This window comes from Leucopleurus acutus (assembly GCF_964270905.1).
Source record: "Leucopleurus acutus genome assembly, chromosome: 12".
Lineage (NCBI taxonomy): Eukaryota > Metazoa > Chordata > Mammalia > Artiodactyla > Delphinidae > Leucopleurus > Leucopleurus acutus.
The window spans coordinates 51,443,336-51,457,516 of record NC_139154.1 but is presented as its reverse complement, the minus strand read 5'-3'; the positions used below and the strand labels follow the sequence as shown (position 1 = coordinate 51,457,516).

Below are 14,181 nucleotides of genomic sequence, written 5' to 3'. Positions count from 1 at the left end.
CAAGCAAATGCTTGTTGGAGAACCCGAAGACAGAATGGGGCACTGCAGAGCTTAGGTTCTGTAGGGGAGGAAAATCATTTTCCCTCTGCCCTTCTGAGTTCTTGACTGAGACTCCAGTGATATTAGCCAGATTAACAAGAGGAGAAGAGTCAAACATTTATTAGCATGTATCCCTCTTGTATTCATAAAGATACCCAGGGAAAAATGAGTAACTCTTTGAGGTGGCTTAGAATCCAGGCCTGAAATACCATCTTTTTTTTTTTTTTTTTTTTTGCGGTACGCGGGCCTCTCACTGTTGTGGCCTCTCCCGTTGCGGAGCACAGGCTCCGGACGCGCAGGCTCAGCGGCCATGGCTCACGGGCCCAGCCGCTCCGCGGCATGTGGGATCCTCCCGGACCGGGGCACGAACCCATGTCCCCTGCATCGGCAGGCGGACTCTCAACCACTGTGCCACCTGGGAAGCCCCTGAAATACCATCTTAATGGAAAAGGGGAGGAAGAAAGTAGCCCTCTTAGGGGATAGTGAATGTTTTTTAGGAAAGATGAATGGACCCTTGGAATAGATGGGGGGTGGGTATGGCCTTTTGTGGCAAAGTGTGTGGGTGTGAAGTCTCCTTTCCTGTGACAAGAGTCAATCCCCTCTGGCTGATGAAACTCCCAGGGAGGGGATTTATGGCAGTTGAGTTCCTTTTGGAGGATCTGTCTTCAGGCAGAAAAGGAGAGTTCAGAGACAGCCCTTCCCTGCATTTGCTGTTTCTCAAGTGCCTACAGCTGACAATAATCAATATTCCAAAGTGGTATATTTGGGGTGGCATGTCCTGAACTCCTACACTCATATTCTGGGGCGGCATATCCTGCTACCCTTAGGTCCCATGATTTTTGTGCGTGTCTGTTTGCTAAGTGTATTTTCATGCATTTGTCAAGCTTTGGTCCAAGAATTGCCTTCCTAGTCCTGTATTCCCTGACAGTGGGGGAGGGGCGTGCATAGAGCCCTGTTTACCTCTTACAGCTAGTGGTGTGGATATTTCCCATGAGACCCCCTCCCTTGTGGAACGACCACACTGCCCTCAGGCTGAACTGAGATGGGGGAAAACCAAGTTCTGATGACATTCACTGAACCGTGAATTCAGCTGCGGCCCCTGGACTTTTTCAGTGATGAAGGTGGTATATTCCCTTTTTGCTTTGGCATTATGTTTTAAACATCTGTGAAAAAGAGTCCTAACTGGTCAGCTCTTCCTCAATACCACATGTTATAATACAATAACAATATAGCCTCCAGTCATTCCTGCAAAAAACAGAAAGCCAACACACGTGTAAACTATTGAATTCACTCCACTTTATTCTGGGATGTCTACTACAGAGAACACAACTCACAAAGATACCAGCGGACGTAAAAAACTAAGGCCGTTCTGTGAGTTATCTTTAAAACGTAGTGTTTTTGCACATGATCTTTTAAAAAATGAATTACCTAAACCAAGATTCTCTTCTGAAATAAGAATTTAAGGTCAGCACAAGACAACTTTAGGGCCATGTCTAATCTGAAGCTCATCATGTGACAAGAGCATTTCTGCAACATAAACAATAGCCCTGAGGCAACTGCTACCTCCACATAAAGCTCTCTTTCCCAGATGTCCTCACAAGGTAGTATTGACCACAGTGACCAGTGTTTTAGAAACCATTTTTCTCCCAGTGAATAGCAAAAAGAGACTTTTACCTAAGAGACACATTGCAGAATTCTTGGAACAAGAGAAAGAAAGGGACCCGTAACTAAGGCACTGAAAGCACATTATTTATATAAAGAAATGTAAACAATTTAATACCAACAGGCTCCCTCCATTAGTCTCCATTATAAAAGTGCACGAGGGCAGCGTGGTCAGGCCGAGCTTGAAGCCCGAGTGAGATGGGAACGTCCCCCCTCCCGGCGAGTTCAGTCGGCTGCTGATGGACGAGGTCTGACGTGGGGCTATGGACGTAACTAATTTCAAAGTGACTCAAGTGGAAGCTGGGATTTCTCCCCGTCTGTGTTTTAGTAGCCTAACAAACAAGGATTTTATTAAGAACTTTAAATTATGGGCTCTGACATTTATTTTTCTTCTAGTCTTTTACCATGTTCTTCTACTGAATTTTACAATGACTTTGGCTTGTTTCATCAGAGGCCTGGTGGGAAAACTTGTGGCCTAATCAGTGCCCTTCCTTGTAGGTTCCTATTTTAAGTATAATGGTTCATGTCCCATGTAAACCACACTTGCTTTATTTAAGTCTTGTCTGAATGGTAAAGATGTAACAAATGGACATACAGCACTGTAAACATTTCTAACTCCACTGAGTCTCCTCTGGATGGACTGGTGAGAGTCCAGATGCTGCCAGACAGGTGGCTGCTGAGTCCAGAGCCAGACTGGGAGATGGGAAGGGGTCACAGCTGAGGCCAAGCACAGTACTGTAACTGCATTAACCTCTACCTGACCTATCAATTTTAGAGTCCAAATCATGGACAGTGTATTTCTTTAAATAAGAGAAGAAAAAGTTGTGTAGGAAAACACAAATGATTTCAATTTTAAAAGAAGCCTTATTGCAAACAAAACAAACAAAAAAAACCACACCAGAGACCAAAAAAGGCAACATTTTTCTTTTTGAAGTTATTTCTAATTCTTAGAAGTACAATGTCTCAGTTTCAGTGCTTATGAATTCAGGGTACGAAAAAAGAATTTGCATTTTATCTTAAACATGTTTTTTACGATCAAAAGAAAACATGTTTTAAAAAGGAAGAGTCCCCCTTTTACAGGTTTCATAGGGTTCTAGAGGACTCGCCATTAAAGCCAGACCCTGAACCAAGGAGCCTTGAGCAGTTGGAGGAAGGGCAGCCCGGCTACATTACAAACACCTGTGGAGTAGAAAACTCAGCGTTTCTCTCTGACCCAGGACAAATGCAATCCTGATTGTTAGACTATTTCTTATTTCCAAATATAACCAGAAGTCTGAGAGAGACCTAAATTAGAAACCTCTTTTATTAAAGGGGGGAAAAAAAGGTTAAAAAAATAACCACCTTAGAAACCAAGGAAGCTGGGTCTGGAGCAGATGTGGATAATAACTAATTAGTAGCCCCAGCAACTAATTAGTAGCCCCCGCAGGATTAAAAACAGCCTTGGGAGAGTAGTTAAATACAGGTTGGGCTCTACAGCAGAGGCACTAGTTAGTTCTCTTCCAGTGAAGATGGTGCCAACATGAATGCTGCGGTGGCTTTCTGAAAGAAGAGTCTGCTGGGTAAGTCTAGCTCACAGCGTGCTTGCCTGTCACAGCGATGCCGGTTTCCACTGCCGGCGGAAATCACCGTCCAGCACGAAGGAGATGTAATTAAGGAGAAGGCACTCGTGCCAAGAGTACACAAAGCTAGAAACAGTGTTTGAAGCTGGTTCAAGGCAGGAATAAGCGGACAGGTTTTTTTAACAGTAAAGACCTTTTTCGCGGGCCTCTCACTGTTGTGGCCTCTCCCGTTGCGGAGCACAGGCTCCGGACGCGCAGGCTCAGCGGCCATGGCTCACGGGCCCAGCCGCTCCGCGGCATGTGGGATCTTCCCGGACCGGGGCACGAACCCGTGTCCCCTGCATTGGCGGTGGACTCTCAACCACTGCGCCACCAGGGAAGCCCAGTAAAGACTTTCAATTGCCCCATATTTTCTGCTGCTCTGACCAGCATTCCCATTAGGACCAAAAAAAAAAAAAAAACGTAGCTGCAGGGCCCCAGTGGAGTGGAAACAATGACCACACATTTCTTTTTTGCCTCAGAAGGAGATTGGTGCTGTTGACTTGCTGAATTTTCCATTGACTCCAAATAACAGGAATATTTAGGTGAACAATTGGTAAAATGTGGGTTTTACTAATGAGAGAGGAAACCTGGGACTAAAAAAGAGAGATCCCTCACTATCATTAAAAAAGGATTCACTTTTGTGTGACTTGGTTTTAAGAATAAAACTTGTCAAGGCTACAAGGATTGAATAATTTAGGTTAAACCATTACGGCCCTGTCTGCAAGTGCTGCTGTTGATTTAGTGGCAGACACCCATGCACACGTAGAAAATACAATAACCTTCCTTTTTGTGGCAGGTTTTAAAGAAATATTTCAACCAAGACACAACTTCAAGTGTTTCTGATGGCAATAAGAGAACGTCCTCCTACGCTTTCCTTTAAAAGGTAAGTGACTTGATGTATACCGTTTATAATGCAGAAAAGCTACACCTGCTAACAAGCTGTAAAGAAACCGGCACTAAACAAGGTTACACAGAAGTGAAGAACTAAACTGTATGAATTCCTGGTTTTAAAAATTCAAACTAAGGTTTCTGAGTGGAGAGCCTGTGGTTGCTCCCTGAGACTTGTCCAGCTCTTATTTTCCACGTGAGAAAAGGGCACCGGTGGTCTTGTGACGTCTAGGTCAGTGCACGGCTAAATGCCAAGATTTCATGAGTAATGAAGGGCTTCCTATTAAAATGTTTGTTCAGCTTAAGGACAAGGGGTTTCTGTTTTCTGGTCTTGAGGAAGGATGCAAGGGTTTGACTGGCATAGAAAGGAGTGCGGGGACAGGGCCGAGAGGGAGCCAGGAGGAAGGGCCCTCACCTCCACCGTCAGGTGCCAGCACTTGATCTGGGCCAGTGCCCAGGAGCCCCAGATCTGCCTCCTGTCTGGGGAGTTTGTTAGGAAGCAGGATTGGGCCTCTAAGAAGATCTGTGTGTACCTTGTCTGCTAACAGCCTGATGATTGTTTACTAATACTCTGGCCCAAGTTATTTCACAGCGATCGCTCCCTGCTACACAGTGTTGAAATTACATTCAGAGATTAAAAAAAAAAAAAAAAAAATCGTGTGTGTAGCAATATTTTCCCACAAAACTAAGTGCAAAATATCTTTAACAAATAATGACGATAGTAAGAAATATTTGACATAGTCATGCAAAAAAGCATCTCGGTTTACAAAAGCTTATGCAAAATATCCCCTAGGCTTTTACACTGCGAACCTTACGATCTTACTCCTTTTTCTCTGCATTTAAATGTGGCTGTTTGTGTAAAAAACGGTAACATGCAAGTTCGATGATCTCCAGTCCACCAAATATTCTCTCCTGCAGCACGAAGATGACAATGATGATTATAAAATACCACCGAACGAGGCTGTACAGATAGATGAGCAGGCACACGGCAGGGCCGAACAGGGTCCAGTACAGTATGGAGAGCAATTTGACCACAAGGACCCTGAGCTCAGACTTGCAAGGTGGAATGACAGTCTGCCCCGTAAAGTAAAAAGTCTTCTCCCCTTGATAGAAGGAGCGCAGCCTCTCCTCCTTCTCTTCCCACCGCTTGCGGCACCAGAGCTGGAGGTCCTCCTTGGACGTTGGGAGGGTGTCCACTGGGTATCGGTGGACGTGGAAGTGGATCTCCTTGGGAAAGTCCCCAAGGAGGAGGTGCCTCTCTGTCTGGGGAATGTTGTGAGGGTATGCCACCGTGATGTCATGGACGGCATCCAGGTTCTTACCTAGGTTTTGGAAAAGATAAAAATACAGATGGAGTAAAGATCAATTCAGACAGCAATGCCCAAGTGAACCAAGATGAACAAACAAGGGCTGTAAACACTCGTGTTCCTATGCTCTTGGGTCAGTATTTACCAGTCATTTTTAGTTTTTTATCTGCTTGCTAATTACCACAAAGACCTTTAGAAAGAAATTACCTTCATTTGTAGAAACGGTAATCTGCCATTGTAGAACTAAACGAATAAGCACATTAAGTTAGATTTGAGATAGAATTAGAGCACAGACAGCTCTTTCACACCAGCAGGACTCACTGTTTTGAGGCGTCCTATCAATAATAAATACACCCTCTCTCCACATAGAAAACTTGCTCACCATTAACCCAATCTTATCACGAAAGCTACTGGAATGAAAAACTCAGAATCAGACTTGATGAAGTGGTCAGACATGCATGAAAACTTCCATATGATTTTTTTATTTCTAGAAACATCAATGTGAAGTCTGAATAAGACCCTGACCCAGTGCAGCACCATCCTTAGAAATCTCATGATTTAGTTACTTTGGGGTTAAGTGTTGTCGGCAAAGTCATATGCCAGGTGCTGGAGATAGAGAAGTGAATAAAATACGGTCCCTAACCTCACTGCAGAGCTCACAGCAGAATCAGGGGGACGGCAAGTGCAGTGCCCTAACAGGGGCCTGTGGAAATGGGGAGGGAGCTGGGGAAGCAGGAGAGCGATGGCAGGGTGGGCCTCCCAGCAGAGAACACTGGGGAGCTGAGGGCACTAAACACAGGCTGGAGGCACTCGGTTAAGGCCTCATTGTCAAACTTGAGAATTGGAACTCAAGTCTGTAGGTGACAGAGAAGCACCTTAAATGGTGGAGAACCACTTAAGGATTTTAAATAGAAAAGCGGCCAGAATTTGTTTCATTTTATCAGGGATTAGCTTGGGGGCAGTAATAAGAATACTCTGGAGAGGACCAGGGGCAAGAGAGGTCGGAAAAGTAATTTGATTGGTCATTACAAGGCAAGAGATGAAGAGGAGGTAGGGACTAAAGTAAGTGACATGTCCAAAAAAATCACAAGGAAGAACTGACCTGACAGAATGCTCAACTGGAGAGGGTGGAATGAGCCCGAGGTTTGTTTCTGCTCCGGGTTCTTGAACGGACTGCGGTGGGGGCGGTGGCAGTTTTGAGATTAAAAATGTGAGCGGAGTTGGATCTTTAAGGAATCAAGAGGATCACCTATGGAACCCTGTAACGAGGCCCAGGGAGGTTAAGATTTCTGCCCAAGGGCACACAGCATGTTGAGGCATAGTCTCTGAACGCTGCTTTCTTCCATATCAACTTATCTGCAGTGAGAGACTTTTGATGTGAAATTTGCAATCACAGAACCATATGAGGTACGCAAAATTAATCTGTGGTGGCGGATTCAGAACAGTAGTTGCCTGTGGGGGAGGGAACTGATTGGAAGGGAGCATGAGGTAATTTTCAGGGGGGCAGGGACTATATCTTGGGGGGGCAGGACTATTCTATATCTTGATTAGGGTGTGGATTACATCAAATGGTACCTTTAAGATCTGTGCATTTCACTCTATTCAAATGTTACCTCAATGTTAAGAACAGTAAAGATATGAAGCAACTTCCCCACCTTAGCTCACCATGTTTACCCTTACTACTGAACCATTACTGATCCTCTATAAATATATACTGTCCATCTCCTCTACTCTGTGATTTACCTTAGAGAAAGGACCAGGTTTCAATCTGGTTTCATATCTGCGTTATAAAATACTCAGCCCTTAATAAGAGCTATGTCATAAAAAAATAAGAATACCTGTATCAACAAGGTTTAGGTTCAAAACCAGAGGGACAGTCCTTTAGGGACCCTGTGCACTGTTGACATGGGAGTAGAGGAGGCAGTGCAAGGCTGGTAGAGGCAACTCCACTGCACTTGCGTCTGAAGTCCTAGAAGAGAGACTAGGCCCAAGCCATTCGGCTCCAGAGGAGGGAACTTGGTCCTGTGGTTAGAAGCCACAGGGAAAAGCTTTTTCACAGCTGTCAAGAGGTGATGTGTTCACCATCTGAGAAAAGACTGGTTGACCATGGCCTGGTGTGCTGTAGCAGGAATTTACATGCTAGAAGGTGGGCCATCTGACCAAGCATCCAAAGACCAACTCTTTCACTGCTACACTGAGTGTGATATATCCACTAAGAAGGTAATATAATGTGTCTTACCTATTAACTCACCTGCATTAAAAATTGAGCAGCCTTTTGTCAATTTAGCATCAATCACGACTACCCTGCTCCATCACAGATGAAACTTTTCCTTGACAAGTGAGTTTGGTATTTTAGTGCTCCCTCCACCTGCAGACCTCAGAGCCTGTTTCTTTATGCCCACCAACCAGAGACATAACCCTTGTTCTAGCTGTCTTACCTCCACTTCAACTACCCTTTCCCCACTTTCTCTCTCAATGAGGGAAAAGACATGTCTTCACCTCTTGTCACATGTTATGCCACCTGGCTTCTGATTCAGAACTGAGTTCACATTTCACATTTACTTTCAAAACTCCTCTGTGAGAGGGCGGACAGCAGAAGCAGGAAGAACTACAATTCTGCAGCCTGTGGAAGGAAAACCACATTCACAGAAAGACAGACAAAATGAAAAGGCAGAGTACTTTGTACCAGATGAAGGAACAAGACAAAACCCCAGAAAAACAACCAAATGAAGTAGAGATAGGCAACATTCCAGAAAAAGAATTCAGAATAATGATAGTGAAGATGATCCAGGACCTCGGAAAAAGAATGATCCAGGACCTTGGAGGCAAAGATTGAGAAGATGCAAGAAATGTTTAACAAAGACCTAGAAGAATTAACAAACAAACAGAGATGAACAATACAATAACTGAAATGAAAAATACACTAGAAGGAATCAATAGCAGAATAACTGAGGCAGAAGAATGGATAAGTGACCCAGAAGACAGAATGGTGGAATTCACTGCTGTGGAACAGAATAAAGAAAAAAGAACGAAAAGAAATGAAGACAGCTTAAGAGACCTCTAGGACAACATTAAACACAACCTTCGCATTAGAGGGGTCCCGGAAGGAGAAGAAAAAGAGAAAGGGCCTGAGAAAATATTTGAAGAGATTATAGTTGAAAACTTCCCTAATGTGGGAAATGAAATAGCCACAGTCCAGGAAGCACAGAGAGTCCCAGGCAGGATAAACCCAAGAAGAAACATGCCGAGACACATGGTAATCAAACTGACAAAAGTAAAAGACAAAGAACAATTATTGAAAGCAACAAGGGAAAAATGACAAATAACATACAAGGGAACTCCCATAAGGTTACAGCTGATTGCTCAGCAGAAACCCTACAAGCCAAAAGGGAGTGGCACGACATATTTAAAGTGATGAAAGGGAAGAACCTACAACCAAGATTACTCCAACTGGCAAGGATCTCATTCAGATTTAATGGAGAAATCAAAAACTTTACAGACAAGAAAAAGCTAAAAGAATTCAGCACCACCAAACCAGGTCTACAACAAATGCTAAAGGAACTTCTCTAAGTGGGAAATACAAGAGAAGAAAAGGACCTACAAAAAAGAACCCATAACAGTTAAGAAAATGGTAATAGGAACATACATGTCGATAATTACCTTAAACGTGAATGGATTAAATGCTCCAACCAAAAGACACAGGCTCGCTGAATGGATACAAAAACAAGACCCATATATATGCTGTCTACAAGAGACCCACTTCAGACTCAGGGACACAAACAGACTGACAGTGAGGGGATGGAAAAAGATATTCCATGCAAATGGAAATCAAAAGGAAGCTGGAGTAGCAATGCACATATCAGATAAAATAGACCTTAAAATAAAGAATGTTACATGAAACAAGGAAGGACACTACATAATGATCAAGGGATCAATCCAAGGAGAAGATATAACAATTATAAATACATTTGCACCCAACATAGGAGCACCTCAATACATAAGGCAACTGCTAACAGCTATAAAAGAGGAAATCGACAGTAACACAATAATTGTGGGGGACTTTAACACCTCACTTACACCAATGGACGGATCATCCAAACAGAAAATTAATAAGGAAACACAAGCTTTAAATGGCACAATAGGCCAGACAGATTTAATTGATATTTATAGGACATTCCATCCAAAAACAGCAGATCACGCTTTCTTCTCAAGTGCACACAGAATATTCTCCAGGATAGATCACGTCTTGAGTCACAAATCAAGCCTCAGTAAATTTAAGAAAATTAAAATCATATCAAGCATCTTTTCTGACCACAATGCTATGAGATTAGAAATCAGTTACAAGGAAAAAAACATAAAATACACAAACACATGGAGGCTAAACAATACGTTACTAAGTAACCAAGAGATCACTGAAGAAATCAAAGAGGAAATCAAAAAATACCTAGAGACAAATGACAATGAAAACACGATGATCCAAAACCTACGGGATACAGCAAAAGCAGTTCTAAGAGGGAAGTTTATAGCAATACAAGCCGACCTCAAGAAACAAGAAAAATCTCAAATGATCCAACCTTACACCTAAAGGAACCAGAGAAAGAAGAACAAACAAAACCCAAAGTTAGTAGAAGGAAAGAAATAATAAAGATCAGAGCAGAAATAAATGAAACAGAAACGAAGGAAATAATAGCAAAGATCAATAAAACTAAAAGCTGGTTCTTTGAGAAGATAAACAAAATTGATAAAACTTTAGCCAGACCCATGAAGAAAAAGAGGGAGACGACTCAATAGAATTTGAAATGAAAAAGGAGACGTTACAACAGACACTGCAGAAATGAAAAGCATCCTAAGAGATTACTACAAGCAACTCTATGTCAATAAAATGGACAACCTGGAAGAAATGGACAAATTCTTAGAAAGGTATATCCTTCCAAGACTGAACCAGAAAGAAACAGAAAATACGAACAGATCAATCAGAAGCACTGAAATTGAAACTGTGATTAAAAATCCTCCAACAAACAAAAGTCCAGGACCAGATGGCTTCACAGGCGAATTCTGTCGAACATTTAGAGAAGAGCTAACACCTATCCTTCTCAAACTCTTATAAAAAACTGCAGAGGAAGGAACACTCCCAAACGCATTCTATGAGGCCACCATCACCCTGATACCAAAACCAGACAAAGATACTACAAAAAAGGAAAATTACAGACCAATATCACTGATGAATATAGATGCAAAAATCCTCAACAAAATACTAGCAAACAGAATCCAACAACACATTAAAAGGATCATACACCATGATCAAGTGGGATTTATCCCAGGGATGCAAGGATTCTTCAATATACGCAGATCAATCAATGTGATACACCATATTAACAAAGTGAAGAATAAAAACCATATGATCATCTCAATAGATGGAGAAAAAGCTTTTGACAAAATTCAACACCCATTTATGATAAAAACTCTCCAGAGAGTGGGCAGAGAGGGAACCTACCTCAACATAATAAAGGCCATATACGACAAACCCACAACAAACATCATTCTCAATGGTGAAAAACTGAAAGCACTTCCTCCAAGATCAGGAACAAGACAAGAATGTCCACTCTTGCCACTATTATTCAACATAGTTTTGGAAGTCCTAGCCATGGCAATCAGAGAAGAAAAAGAAATAAAGGGAATACAAATTGGAAAAGAAGAAGTAAAACTGTCACTGTTTACAGATGACATGATTTTCTACACAGAGAATACTAAAGATGCCACCAGAAAACTACTAGAGCTAATCACTGAATTTGGTAAAGTTGCAGAATACAAAATTCACAGAAATCTCTTGCATTCCTCTTCACTAACAACGAAAGATCAGACAAAGAAATCAAGGAAACAGTCCCATTTACCACTGCAACAAACAATAAAATAACTAGGAATAAACCTTCCTAAGGAGGTAAAGACACTGATGACAGAAATCAAAGATGACACAAACAGATGGAGAGATATATCACGTTCTTGGATTGGAAGAATCAATATTGTGAAAAGGTCTATACTACCCAAAGCAATCTACAGATTCAGTGCAATCCCTATCAAATTACCAATGGCATGGTTTTAAAGAACTAGAACAAAAAATCTTAAAATTTGTATGGAGACACAAAAGACCCCTGAATAGCCGAATCAGTCTTGAGCTGGAAGAATCAGACTCCCTGATTTCAGACTATACTACAAAGCTACAGCTATCAAGATAATATGGTACTGGCACAGTAAGAGAAATATAAATCAATGGAACAGGATAGAAAGCCCAGAGATAAACCCACGCACCTATGGTCACCTAATCTATGACAAAGGAGGCAAGGATATTCAATGGAGAAACGACAGTCTCTTCAATAAGTGGTGCTGGGAAAACTGGACAGCTACATGTAAAAGAATGAAATTAGAACACTCCCTAACACCATACACAAAAATAAACTCAAAATGGATTAGAGATCTAAATGTAAGACCGGACACTATAAGACTCTTAGAGGAAAACATAGGAAGAACACTCTTTGACATAAATCACAGTAAGATCTGTTTTGATCCACCTCCTCAAGTAATGGAAATAAAAAAAATTAAAAAATGGGACCTAATGAAACTTCAAAGCTTTTGCAAAGCAAAGGAAACTACAAACAAGGTGAAAAGACAACCCTCAGAATGGGAGAAAATATCTGTAAATGAATCAATGGACAAAGGATTAATCTCCAAAATATACAAGCAGCTCATGCAGCTCAATATTAAAAAAAAAAACCTAATCCGAAAATGGGCAGAAGACTTAAATAGACATTTCTCCAAAGAAGACATACAGATGGCCAAGAAGCACATGAAAAGCTGCTCAACATCACTATTAGAAAAATGAAAATCAAAACTACAGTGAGGTATCACCTCACACCAGTTAAAATGGGCATCATCAGAAAATCTACAAACAACAAATGCTGGAGAGGGTGTGGAGAAAAGGGAACCCTCCTCCTCTCTTGGTGGGAATGTAAACTGATACGGCCACTATGGAGAAGAGTATGGAGGTTCCTTAAAAAACTAAAAATAGAATTACCATATGACCCAGCAATCCCACTACTGGGCATATACCAAGAGAAAATCATAATTCAAAAAGACACATGCACCCCAGTGTTCACTGCAGCACTATTTACAATAGCCAGGTCATGGAAGCAACCTAAATGCCCATCGACAGATGAATGGATAAAGAAGATGTGGTACATATATACAATGGAATATTACTCAGCCATAAAAAGGAATGAAACTGGGTCATTTGGAGAGCTGTGGATGGACCTGAGACTGTCATACAGAGTGAAGTAAGTCAGAAAGAGAAAAACAAATATCGTATATTAATGCATATATGTGGAATGTAGAAAAATGGTACAGATGAACTAGTTTGTAGGGCAGAAATAGAAACACAGATAGAGAACACGTATGGACACCAAGGGGAGAAAGCGGTGGGGTGGTGGTGGTGGTGGTGGTGGGATGAATTGGGAGATTGGGATTGACATGTATACACGGATGTGTACAAAATGGATGACTAATAAGAACCTGCTGTATAAAAAAATAAAACTCAAAAAAGTATCAGCCATAGTGGTAATAAACAACAACAAAAAAACCCAACAACTCCTCTGCAGTCAGCATTTCTGCCTCCGCCTTCTGCCCAGCCCTTCTCCTCAGTCAGGGTTACAGGCCCATCAGCCTCAGTGGTCCACAGCCTGGAACTCTCTCCTTCCCCATGCAACCCCCACCATCTTGCTACTCAGTCACTCTACACCAGTTCCCGCAGCTCACCTGTCCCAGCCTTCTCCTCTAGGCGGTTCTTAATGGTTATCAAGCAAATACAGCCATGTATCATTACAAACTGGTAGCAAAGTGGTATATATTCTACTAGTAAGAAGCTAAACTGCCCCTTTCTGCATTCTTTTTGACAACCTGTAGGGTAGCAGTGTATGTCTACATGCACACGTGTCTGTTCAATATAGAAATGGCAAGTTTTGAGACAGACGGTACCACTGACAGAAATGTTTTGTGAAAAAATTCTAGATTCCCTGCAGTACAGAGCATGAGGGCTGTGAAAGCAGACTGCCTGGGTTCAAATCCTAGCTCTGCCTCTTAGTAAATGAATGAATGAATCTGTGACTTACTTAGTTCCTGTATCTAAAAACCACCTCCCAGGGCTGTTGCAAGGGTTAAATAATATATGTAAAAAGACAAAATGAGATCTGATACATAGTGAGAGCTACTGCATCATAATGTTAGCATGTTAGGCTCTAACCTAACTTCAGCTTCTGTTAGTCCACAGATGCCGGCATGGTTAGTGGGGGAAATACTGCATTCAAGTATCTTCTTTATACCACTATCCAGGGCACTCCTCTCTTGGGCCCTGAAGATGCCACTTATGGACCTCATGTCTTCTACTCAAGACATATATTCAAATTATTATTTCACAAAATGGCCAAGAACATTGCTCTGCCTCAAATATTTCAGGTTCTTTCCCTGAAATATTTTATCTCAATTTTCTTCAAAGACCAGCTCAAATTCTAAGGGTTCTAAGCAGAGTTTTCTGTACGTATTCAGGCCAAGTGGTCTTGCCTTCTATGAGTGCTTAAGGCATATGTGCTGCTGTGCTCTTTTGGGCACTTACCTGCCATCCTGCACTACAGTACTAG

The 14,181-nt window shown here is 41.9% G+C and overlaps 1 protein-coding gene across 2 annotated transcripts in view; it reads right to left on the bottom strand.

The window, feature by feature from the left end:
• Window positions 1–1,334: 1,334 nt before the first annotated feature.
• Window positions 1,335–14,181, bottom strand: part of LCLAT1 (lysocardiolipin acyltransferase 1) — a 203,761-nt gene continuing 190,914 nt past the window's right edge. For both annotated transcript variants that reach the window (XM_082852076.1, XM_082852077.1), the window contains one exon: window positions 1,335–5,512. In XM_082852076.1, the coding sequence (XP_082708202.1) occupies window positions 5,010–5,512 (503 nt within the window). In that variant the 3' untranslated portion in view covers window positions 1,335–5,009. The remainder of the gene's footprint in view (window positions 5,513–14,181) is intronic.